We start from the raw sequence: 12,911 nt of genomic DNA on the forward strand, positions 1-12,911 counted from the left end.
TTTATGAAGGATTTACACAAAAATTTGTTCTTCTCGTGTTTCATGAATGAGGCCCATTGTATAGAAAAGAGCAGTGAATATCCTGCTTAATATGTCCTTTTTGTGTTCCTCAGAATGAAACAAAATCATAGATGTTGGGAACAGGGCTGGACTGGTAATATGGCATACCGGGCATTTTCCCGGTGGGCCGACACACTTTGGAGCCGATCGGGAGAACAGAGCGTGATGGTGGGTCGGCCGCGAAACGTGCTAAGCAAAAATGAGCCAGTACGTTATGCAGAAGGGACCACAAAACGGCGCCGCGATATGCAGAAAAGGACAGTGACCCCCAACCAGTTGGGCCAGTTGCCATGTAAATCCCGGGCCGATTTCTCTTCCCAGTCCAGCCCTGGTTGGGAACTAAGGGTGATTTTATAGTATTTTTATAGTATTTATAGTATAGTATCCAGTATTTGCATTTTGCAATTTGCACTTTTTGGTTTCAATTATATGTCTAAGTAACATAATCCATTTTCTCTTGAATATCCTAAAAAAAAAAAGGTGCATTTCTGCTTGTGACAATAAGGAGTACCTGTCCGAGTTCTTCATTCAGGTTTGAGGTGCGAGCCATAGCTGGTGTATTGTTGGCTTCATACAACATGTCAGTGTCCTAAAACACAGTAAGTCACCAAGCAGAATCAGTGATCACAATCTTTTTTATTATAATTGTTTATTTATTATTATTTTTTTTTGTTGTTTTTTGTGTGTATAAAGCTCCACATTCATTTTGGCTGTGAAGTTTTCTGGGAGCGGCCCTGGAAAATTTTTTGTAATTGCATGCATTACAGAAGCAGCAGATTCATCACAGCAGAGCAGTGGGAGCTCTGTCTTCCTCACACTCACCCAGTTTATGAAGAAAGCTTGGACAAACTTGATGACCTCCAGAGTCACTAAAAGACTAATGGGGATCAAGTTGTTGAAGAGGATTATGAAGGTGAGGAAGTTCAGGCCAAAGTTAGCTGCTCCACCATCTGGAAAAATAGTGGGGGAGGAAGAGGAGAGAGAGAGACAGAGGTAGTAAGGTGAGAGACAGTTTTTTTGGGTGGTGAAGAGCATGATGGGGGTGGTAGGGGAGATGAATGGACGATAATGCCACAAGCTCATCTCGTCTAATATGCAATGTTTCCACAAAGCTCCACAAGTGTTGTGCCAGCGTTGTGCAAACTAAGCAAACATATCTCTTCTACTAAAACTCTCAATTTACATCAACTCCAATTAGGGCTTCAACAATTCAGTTGGCTGAACTAAGAAGTGGTTAAAAAAAAAGAATCTTTGACATCAGAACAGCAGCCTGGGCAACATGTGCAAGATTCGAAGCAACTGATTTTCCCACAATGCACTGGGGTGGGTGATCATGAATTCCGGTCATAATCACAAACTCAAACAGATTCAACAGACACATAAGCACGAAGATAAAGAAAAGTGAGATAATCAATAGAAACAAGACCACAGACACAAGACAGCTCACACATTTAAAGTCAACATGAAACTGCATTTGCAACCCATTTTACTTATGTATTGTGACTGAAACAGGATATTCATGAAGGGCGGAGTTTGAGTTTATCTTTCGGGATTTAATTGGATTGTGAAAAGTTTGTGATCCGTACTAGAATGGAGCCAGAATTTAATGCGAGTTTGTAGTTTACTGTATTGTGAAACACTACTTTCCTCTTAAAATACAGCTGGCGCCCAATTTGAGGAATCTATTTGACGTGGAGGTTGAAGGACAAGTTCACCCTCAATAACACTGAGGAATCCTAATATTAATGCTTCTTTTTCAAATCTATTGTTATTTGAAATTACTGCTGTAAACTTCATTACATTAACCAGCATTAAATAAATCTTTAACTATTTGCAAGATCTTAGAAAGTTGCCATTATCTACCACAGTAGCCTAAAACAATGCTAAATAACTTAAGCGACTTCGCCTACAGTATGTGACTTTAGTTGGAATGAAAGGTTGGCTGAGAGGTGAAGAAAGTTATAACATTTTAAAGGGGTCATGACATACTCATTTTTGATAATTTTATCATCTTTCCTGAGGTCCACTTATAATGTCTGTAAAGTTTTTTTTGCACCAAAACAGTCATCATTTAATAATATATGATCTTTTTCCACCTTGCCTCTTGCTCTCTATCTGGGTGCTTCAACCTGCTTCAACATCCCAGAGATGCTGGTCTTTATTTACCGTAGCGACATCTCACATCTTCCATGTTTGATTACACACAGAACGGCAAGTATTTCTCCCAGACAGCAGAGGCAGCTGAATGAGATGTGTTTTTAAAAGTTGCGCTTGTACAGCTCTTAAAACGTGGCGCGCATCACCGGAAATGCATCAAAATAATCAAAGACATCCATCTAGTGCATGTTTACAAAAGACCAACAATTAAATATTAGCACAGAAGGGTCCAAAAATGGTCCACGACGCCTTCAAAACAGGAAGCTGTGCAGCTGAATGAAACAAGATGGTCTCATTTTAGATTAATAACTTGATACTGCGTCTTTTAAAAGTGGCAAAAGATGCAAGATATTGGTCAAAGTCATTAATAAAGTGTAGAAAAACATTTAAATCCACATGAAGGTGTCCGTTGCAAGTCCACTTTGCTGTAGATGAATCTCCCATGGCTGGCCAATGTCTCTCCTGTTCGTCTGTGTGACCGTCTGTGTGACCGTCTATGTGACCGTCTATGTGACCGTCTATGTGACCGTCTATGTGACCGTCTATGTGACCGAGCTCCAGTGGGCAAGGCCAAAGGTGCAATGACAAAAAATAGATGTATATGTCTTGCTGGAGGCAGTCATATGCAAACTTTTTATAGTAAAATGGCCTGTGTCAAACAATCAAGGAAAATTTGGATCCTCATGTTATGACCCCTTTAATGAATGATTACATAAGATATTTATAAAGAATTGTGCTCCAATGAATCACTCACAGTAAGAACTGAAATGTGTACCAAGAAAGTAAATGGGGTCAATTTTGAATTCATGTTGACTTTAAGCTCAATTAAAAAGCTTTACCTGGGGGTCCGCAGAATGCAATAATGCTCTTTCTGAGCAGTGAGGAGAGGGATATTTTTCCCAAACCATAACATAGAACAAATGAGGCTAGGCAATCAGAGAAAACTACTATTGTTATTGACTCAGAGAGAGGAAGAGGTTCTGGCTAGTGGTGGGAAGGAAGACAATCAGTTTGGATGTTTCAATGTTAAGGAGAGGGACTCAATCCAAAGCATATTACCATTATATGGAGCCGGGCAGAGAGAGGTGAAATTTTGAGGTATTTCAATAAAAGGTCATTTTGAAAGGTCACCGACTGTTCAATATGATTCATTATCTGAACCATGGTATAAGCAAGCCATGCAAAGACGATGAACTAAGCTTGACTGTCTCTTGACCTTCGATTAAAAGGACAATTTCCTACTTGTTGTGAGATATTTTACCTTAAACCTAGACAAAACTGTATCCAGGAAAATTTTCAAAGTTAGTTAGATAAAATGTTCAAGTCTAAAGCTGATTAGACTAAAGTTTAAAGATAAGTTAATTAACAAACACCAAGACTGAAATGAAGCCGAACTGTTTTTTGTGCATTCAATATCAATCAGATAGAAATGCTTCACCAAACTAGGGCTTGGCGATATTGAATATTCACAATATTTTCCACAATGTTTCTGCTGGCAAAATATCACAATACTGATTTTCATGATATCATGATTTTAATGCTTTTTTAAATGAAGCTTCCTAAAGATAACGTCATTAGACTGGACTGATGATCCTCCCGTTTCACAACTCAATGACTTGTTAATACAAGACTTGAGTCAAGTATGTTTTAATAGCATCTCTGATTTAAACTTCAATTCAAAGATTAATTTACGTCATAACTCAAATGTTCACAAAAGTCTCTGTATGGCATTTTTCTAACTTTAGTCAAATGTATGTAGCTAAATATTGCTGTGTATCACTGCTATGTTGTTATATTGGTGCATATAAAAAATATAATTCTTGTGTTCATTTAGCAAAAATTTCAAAATAAAAAGGAAAACATGTCGTGATCAATTTTAACTTAAACACTGCATTTTAATTCAAAATCATTCAGAATCTAATGGGCTACAATGGCTGTTTGGTTGAAATGATGGTTCCTCAGATTGAAGAAAAATAAATTAACCTTTTTAAATAACTTTTTCACCCAAAAATGTGAATTCTCTCATAATTTAGTCACCCTCATGCCATCTCAGATGTGTATGATTTTCTGTCTTCTGCTGAACACAAACAAAGAATTTATGCAGAATATCTCTGCTCTGTAGGTCCATAAAATGCAAGTGAATGGTGATCAGGCCTTTGACGGTCCAAAAAAAGAGATAAAGTCAGCATTATGTAATCCATATGACTTGAGTGGTTTAATCAATGTCTTCTAAAGCGAACCAGTTGGTTTTGGGAGAGAACGGACCAAACTATAACTCCTTTTTTACTGTTTGACACATGGGCAGAGCGTTAGATGGCACTATAGAAAGTGTAATCAAGCTTGAAATCATGATCGCCAAGAAGAATGCTGTCAAGACGTACAATGAAAATATTAGATTTTGATCAGTTCACACCCAAAACCAACTGGATTGCTTTAGAAGATATGCATTAAACCACTGGAGACATATGAATTACTTTTATGATGCCTTTAAGTGCTTTTTTATGATGCCTTTCAGTGCTTTTTTTATGATGCCTTTAAGTGCTTCAAAAGGCCTGATCAGCGTTCACTTGCATTGTATGGACCTATAGAGCTGAGATGTTCTTTTAAAATCTTCTTTTGTGTTCTGCAGAAGAAAGTCACACATCTGGGATGGCATGAGGTTTAGTAAATGATGAGAGTTTTAATTTTTAGGTGAACTATACCTTTAAGATATTTACATAAATATTAAGATCAAGTTTAACTAAAATCATCAAAGAGGTAAAAAAATATTGAGATATAAATTTTTAAATACTTTATATTGGCCAACCCAACATCACTGAAGTCTTCTAATCACTATATCTACCATTAGACATGCTCACAGCAGCATGCTATAACACTGAATTTACACTGCATCCTAAAGCAACAAGAAATGCAGCAGGCACACTCGGGCCCAATGACATCACACAGCGAGGAGATGCGATATGGAGCACGCTACGGGGTCAGCACATCTCAAGTCATCCATCAGCATTTGTGCGGCAAAAAACCTGCTACCTGTTATTTCACGGTCAGGAGTTCAGCATGGGTGACTGTTGTTGCAGGTGGCGTGAATGCAAAAAAAATTACTGCAACTCAAGTCCTGAGGAGCCCCATCTGCATAAAGCCATGTGTGTTGGTTTGGATACAGACTGGGACAGAAGCCAGAGTAAAATATCACAGGAGTAGAAAGTCAAATTAATTATTAATGATGAATAATTACTCGTCAGCTTGAAGTGTGGTACGCTCAGACTAATGAGAGGAAGGTGTGCATCCGGTTCCCTCAGCTTATGCCTGGTTCTCTGTTAACCCCTATGAAACGTGCAAATTAATTCAATTCAAACACACACATATTGCTAGGTTAGGCTATATTCTGTTGCTCATTACGGTTCTTCTTATGTGTCCTTTTCTGTTGGAGTGGTGGTGGCGTAGTGGGCTAAAGCACTAAACTGTTAAGCAGAAGGTCGCTGGTTCGATCCCCACAGCCACCACCATTGTGTCCTTGAGCAAGGCACTTAACTCCAGGTTACTCCGGGGGAATTGCCCCTGTAATTCGCTATGGATAAAAGCGTCTGCCAAATGCATAAAAATAAAAAATAAAAAAATAAATAAAAATCACGGTGCCCTAATGTCCAGCATATAGGGGTATGAATCAATTGGGACCTGGCTATATATAACATTGATATCTGGGTCACGATATAACACTATTGCGATTCTTTATGTTAGCATAATTTTGAGGCATCGATATATTAACATTAGCCAACATTTAAATTAGAATTCTGATTTCACTAGTGTGTGCTTCTGTTGAATGTCTGGTGTAATAGCATTAGGAGACCAAAAGGGGGTGATATATCATTTACTGAAGCAGGTCGCAAGGCACAGGTTTTACAACACAGGCTGGGTATTTTAGAGCTCCTTGCACAGGACACATACACACAAAAGTTACAAACGTTTTGTACTACTTCAATAATGAAAGTGAAGCTGACGAGTTTTCAGGTTAGTGTACAAAACTGGTTTAACTGCACAAACTGAACAATTAGAAATTATTATGCAATTCCACTGTATGCATCTTTGAAGAGGTTTCATTCAAGCTGTCAAACCACACAACAACATACTTCCAACTGAAAATACATTGTGTAGGCATTATAATATATCATCCACTGATTGCTAGAGTAAATATTCTACTATATATCAATAATCATCTGGAAAATCTTCAGATTATTGATGCATGAAAAAGGCTTGATCCTAAGCCTAATGGACATCCTTACAAATGAAACAAGTTACAGTACAGACATGCTTAACTCGTTCTGTTTGCAGTTTGGTCAATTAGATATAATTGAGTGTTTTTTTACCTATTATTGCAGTATGTTTGGTTTTCTCACACACTTGCTCTGAGAGTTAGACAAATCTCTTTTACCCAAAAAACGTCATTAAAAATTTCAATTCTTGTCATTAGAATATCGGTGTGGCAGGGCGGAGGGCGGGGCCGGGTCGTGATCCTAATCAAGCCTCCCGAGAGGGATAAAGGTCGACTGCAGAGGATCGTGCGGGAGAGAGAGATCGTTTACAGACATGTCAGTCATGTGTGTGTTTGTCTTTTGTTTAAGTTTTATATTAAACTATTATTTATATTGACAAGCCGGTTCTCGCCTCCTCCTTTCCATTGATTCCTTTACAATCGGTACTGGTCCAACGGCACAAAAACTAAAAAATCCAATCATACCCCTGACTCAAGGACAGGAAGTGTCCTTTGTTTATGAAGTAGATGTAACCAGTAATACCATGTAAACAGACAAATCAATGCCACCTCTCTCTTTTACGGTTCCATTTGGAGAGCAAAAAATGAAAGTAGCTGAATGAGTCTCCCTCCTTTTGAGGAATAATCACTTTCATGATGAATACCTGCTTTATGACCTCACCGTTCCCTTAAATGGCACCCAACATCATCATTACTTCCTTACAAATACTTGTGCTCGATGTGAACGATCGCACTTTGAACCTAGAGTCCACAGTAGTGTTCTGCGTCTCAGCATTTGAAGACAACACAGACATTTTTCCAAGAACTTACAGAGCATACCAAGAAGGGAACCGTGTAGGCCGTAAAACAAGCTGGGATCGATTTGGACACAAACAGCCCCTCCTATTGAAATAAATAGTAATGGTGGTGGTGACAAGTTAATCAATTTGCAAGTGGCTCCTGGCACAAATTTAATAGCCCTTTATCTTTTGTTGGTGCGCAAAATTGGCTCAGAATGAATTTCTTGTTAATTTTTCTCTCTATCACTGTTCATTAAAAATAAATGGCAATGTTCTATTTCTTAATGTCTTACTTTTCCAGTCTAAACATTAAACCTATTAGCATGGATTGGCTCATCTCCTCAGAGCTGCTGCCCTTTATTCCTTTTTGTTTTGTCCAGTCTGTCAGCACCGGTAAAACAAACACAGCAGAATGAGGAGGATGTGGAGGTGGGGGTGTTTAAAAAAAATGTCAGTTTGTCCCTCAGGCTCCTCTGGCTTTTACATTAAACAAGGGAACATGTATCAAACTCTTGCTCTGATAGGTCCTGTGGGTAACTCGCTCCATGTGTGCATACTGTCGTGTCTCATTTGAGAGACACATGTGAAAGGGCAGTTTTGCGGCTGAAGCTGGAGCTTGAGAAGTGTTTAACGTGTCACCAAAACAAAGGAAGGGGTAGGCACATTTTTTACATCAGGCATTTAAAGAGGTTAACCCAAAAATGAAAATTCTGTTATTTACTCAACCTCATGTCATTCCAAACCCCTATGACTTTCTTCTGTGGTACACAAAAGGAGATTTTTTTAAAGAATGTCCAGGCCACTCTTTTCCATATAATGAAAGTAAAGGGGAACTGGGGCTATCAAGTTTCAAAATCACACACACAAAAAAACACTATAAATGTATCACATAATAGTCAATGTATAACATTATAAGGCTTCTGAGACAATATAATAGTTACATTAGGAAAGAAACATGAATGTATCATGAACAAATCTTTCAGACCAGTTTAGTGAACTGGATCGATCAATTCTTTTAAAAGAACCAACTAAAAAGATTGATTCATTCATGAATAGCTACTATCTCATGAACTTTCAAACGCATCAAGGCTTTTTTTACTTTTTAATATATTTCAATATTTATATTTGGTCCCACTTTATATTAGGTGCATTTACCTACTATGTACTAACATTAAAATACATACAATACAAACTTATTTATTGAGTAACTACATGTTGTTCTTCACATTTGCTGCAGCTGAGTTTAAGGTATGGGTAGGTTTAGGTGTAGAGTTAGGATTAGGAGTTAGGGCTAAGGGTTAACAATGTAACTACAGATGTAATTAAATGCATGTACTTTAAATGCAAGTATAATGCAACACCTATGCACATCATAATTACAATGTAACCATAAAGAACATAATAGTCAAAGACACCAAATATAAAGAGGATCCTTAAATTCTATATGGAAAAGTGTGGCCAGGATATTCTTGAAAAATTCACCTTTTGTGTTCCACAGAAACAAAGTCAGTCATATGGGTTTGGAACAATATGAGGGTGAGTAAATTATAGAATTTTCATTTTTGGGTGCACTATCCCTTTAAGAGGATCTACAAAGTGTAGAGCTGGAAGGGGAAAACCTATCATTGGATTCCCGGTGTGTGTGTGGTCCTCTGCAATCACCCTCTCAAAGTAGGGCAACCATATAAGTGGCTTCGGAAGCTTAGCAAAAGCTGAGCTTCAGTTAGGGGTTAGTAAGGAGGGGTCATTCACAGATGGCCAAGGGTTTTAAATGGTTGTTACCTGGAGCTGTTAAGAAAATGACAACAACAAAGAAACAAAAAACACAAACCAAACAGAATGTTAGAAAGGAAGCCGATAACAGAACGAACGAAAAAACAAAAGAACAGCAGCGTTTGTGATATTCAACCATTTATACAGTCACGCGTCTATGCATATTAGAACTAAAAGCAAAAGGCTTTCCTTTCGCTTTTTATTGACAAATATTCACATATGCAATGCATATTTGTTTACACTGAGGGAGGACGAAAATTACTGACATTAACAAAGGTGATAAAAAAATGAATAAGCACACATAGACGCGCAAGCGTTCTAGCAGGACACAAAGAAGAAGATGCTAGTTCTTACAGTTGAGGTCCATGTACCAGGCGTCATTTCCGAACTGGTACTTCCAAATGGTCTGGCCGATGGAGCACACCAAAGAGATGGCCAACAGACAGCCGAAAAGCACAAGGATCTGAAAGTTTGTGATGCGCTCCACGTTGGACAGCTTCAGAGGAGGCCGTGTGGAGTTCTGGAGGACACAGGTGGCCAAAACTTTGGAGATTTTTGGATTAAATGGACAGTTCACCCAAAAATGAAAACTCTGTCAAAATGTACTCACTCTAGTGTCTTTCCAAACCTGTATGACTTTCATCCATGGAACACAAAAAGATATGTTAGGTGCAATGTTCAGCCACATTCACCATTAATTTTAGTTTTATGAAAAAAGATGCAATGAAAGTGACTGAGATTGACACTGCCTTGCATCTCCTTTTGTGTTCCATGGAAGAAAGTAAGTTATACGAGTTTGGAATAACATCAGTGTGAATAACTAATGACATAATTTTTGGGTGAAATTGGCAGGATTTGGGATTTGACAAACATGGTTGCGTGTTAAAAATGGAACTGACTATGGCCTACTCACCTGCATGAGTTTGGTATCATGCCCTGTGTAGACCACAATACCATGCACCCACTGTGTGTTCCTGAGTTGAGCTCCTCTCAGCAAGATCTGATCTGGACCCAGTGGAACAGTGCTAAATACAGACCAAACATACCTAATTAGCCCTTTAAATGTATAATGTACACTACACTGATACAGTCCCCCTAAAGCAACCCCAAGTGAACATGGTTATAGCTCATGAGTTATCCTTAGCAGAATATGAACCTACAACTTTCTCACGTGAACACGCACAAGTCGCACGGACTACTTTAAGGACACTTTTGGGTTTTTTAAGCTTTATAATGAGTCACTTTCAACTGCTGTTGTATTGAATAGACTGACTGGGACATTCATTAAAACATCTCCTTTTGTGTTACACTTTATGTGCTTTAAAGCAAGTCTTAAGCGTTTGTACTGACATGAGGGAGAGTAAATTATGACAGAATATTCCATTAAACTTCCCTGAAGGGATCTGGGAGACATTTTTATTCTTAAACTTCAATCTAATCCACCCTGCTGAAATTAACTTATATTGCACTCATCAATATTTCAGGCTAATGAAATAAAGTCTGTAGGCAGCATGGGCCTGACTGACTCATTTTTAACAGATTTTTCCAATACTTTTCTCAGCAACTTTACCCTTTAAAGAATCTCTCTCACCTGTGTCCATCCAGGCGAATATTGCCCACAAACTCATACAGATGTCTGTTGGGACTCTCACATTCCATCCGTCCAGAGAGACGCATCAGATTGTCAATGTCCTTAATTTCTGCAGTGATCTGTAGACCCTGCATATACAAAACAAATTGCAAAAATACTCTAGCTGGATATAAATGTAGAGCTTTCAATTCATGAAATCTGATGACAAAAATATAAATTCACACTGATAACATAGCTGTATTACGGAAGGTAAGTGACATTACATGAACAGCAGGAGTAATATAAAATGAGAGACAGAAGCTCACCTGTCTGATCTTCAGATTTGTTTCTCCATCCAGATTTGAGGTTTCTATGTAGCACATTCCTTGAGGTTCACTACAATAAATGGCACCATTATGAGAAAAACAGCATTTTAATATATTGTAACAAAAGTATCTGACTCTAACAGCAGAATGTTTAATTGCTTGTTTAAACATTTTAATGTCTGTATAATAAATGTTGACAATTTATCAGAAATGCAAGTGTCATTAAATGGTGGGCAGTTAAAGCAAATGTTCACCCAAAAATTAAAATGAGGTAATAATTTACTCATTCGCATTTCATTCCAAAACCTGTATGACTTTCTTACAAGCACTAAAGGAGATGTTTCAATGAATATAGCTAAACAATGTAAAAATCAATGGAAGTTATCTTGTGAACACGTGTACCACCATGAACAAGCTAAACTGACCGGGATATTTATACAATTTTCTCTTTTTGTGTCATGCATAAGAGGGCAAGTTAATGGGATTAGAACAACATGAGTAAATTAAAATGTGACAGAATATTTTTTTTTTTTTGGGTGAACCATCCTTTTATGCTACAAGTTTAAACAAATATAGCCTAACCTAGTTTAATTAATGGGGAAACATATCAACATTTATGATAAACTGTGATTTAAAAATATGTAACTAAATTCTACTGTAAAACAAACAAAAAATAGAAAAACTGTATAAAGTCGGGTAACATCACACAAACTATTTTGATTCAGAAGTCACAAAACCAAGCGGAATGACAGCCAGACAACCAAAGATGCCTTGATGTCAAGTGCTTTTAAAAAGGTGTATTCTGTTAAAAACTTTACTTATTTCAGTCAGGGTAATCAGCTTGGCATCATATGTTTTAAATGGGCCTGGGACTAAAATAGATCTTTCTTTTTGTACCAAGGCATTAGGAAACGTTCAATCAATGCACAACACTGACATCTTTGTTTAAGGCTGTGCATTCTGTTGTTTTTATTTTCAGTGACATCCAACTAACATGCAACAAAAGGAAAGATGCAGCAAACAAGACAAATGAAAAGTCAGCGTTAATACTGAGAAGAACCAGGCAGGACAGAGAGCACACAGGGCCAAAGCTGTTACACATCTCATCATTCATGAACAATAGAGCGCACAAATGAAGACGGTATTATATTTAAAAGAAAAATAAGATTTTCAGAGGAGTATGCTCTGCTTGTTGTCTGTACACAGCAATCCAGTCTTGTTTCCCAGTCAGAATATAAAAAAAATCTTTACATTTATTTGAGAAGTAAAACTGCAAGATATTAAGATATAGAAATATCTCATGGCTATGATGCATAGAGAACAATGTGAATAACTATGAATGTTCATCACAATACTGTACATTGTGGATATTGGGTTAGACAGCATGCAGGGAGTCACATCAGAGTTCGAGGTCCTGCTGAATCCATGCATTGTGCCAACAGCTGTGACATTTACAGTCATTAAAATGGGCCTTTTCTCCAGTCATGTTAGAGAAGTGCTTTGTTTTCTGTGTAGATGCTTAAGCATTTACTGCTCAAAGCAGTGGTTTATTAGAAACGTCTAGATACTGCAGTTACAGAAAGTGCCTCATCAGTATTTTCAGCTGGAAGTTGGACAGAGTTGTATTCTAAGAAAACAGTCCAGTCAATTAATTTTTTGGTGCTTGAATTTAAGGGTGTTTTCACACCTGGCTCGTTTGGAGCATTTGTTTCTGAACCTGCCGCGTTTTCTCCCATAGTTCAATTCATTTAGGCGTATATGAATACAGCAATCACACTCGGATCCGCACCAAAACAATCGGTCCAAGACCGCCTGAACGAGATTGTCTCAGACCGATTGCAAACAAACTCTGGAGTAGTTTGCTTGAGGTAAGAATGCAAACCGAACCAACGAACTAAACAATATCCCTATAAAAACCATGAACATAACTGAGGGATCTTTGGAGAAGACATCTGTGAATCAGCACTTCTCTGTAA

At 37.8% G+C, this 12,911-nt stretch overlaps 1 protein-coding gene across 2 annotated transcripts in view; it reads right to left on the reverse strand.

Moving 5' to 3' along the window:
• LOC127660235 (phospholipid-transporting ATPase IA) overlaps nt 1–12,911 on the reverse strand; it is a 199,093-nt gene that overhangs the window by 136,718 nt on the left and 49,464 nt on the right. For both annotated transcript variants that reach the window (XM_052150366.1, XM_052150365.1), the window contains exons 8-13: nt 10,936–11,005; nt 10,631–10,758; nt 9,953–10,064; nt 9,394–9,559; nt 883–1,010; nt 572–649 (exon numbers count right to left, since the gene is read on the reverse strand). In XM_052150366.1, the coding sequence (XP_052006326.1) occupies nt 572–649; nt 883–1,010; nt 9,394–9,559; nt 9,953–10,064; nt 10,631–10,758; nt 10,936–11,005 (682 nt within the window). The remainder of the gene's footprint in view (nt 1–571; nt 650–882; nt 1,011–9,393; nt 9,560–9,952; nt 10,065–10,630; nt 10,759–10,935; nt 11,006–12,911) is intronic.

The sequence above is a fragment of the Xyrauchen texanus genome, chromosome 19 (assembly GCF_025860055.1).
Source record: "Xyrauchen texanus isolate HMW12.3.18 chromosome 19, RBS_HiC_50CHRs, whole genome shotgun sequence".
NCBI lineage: Eukaryota > Metazoa > Chordata > Actinopteri > Cypriniformes > Catostomidae > Xyrauchen > Xyrauchen texanus.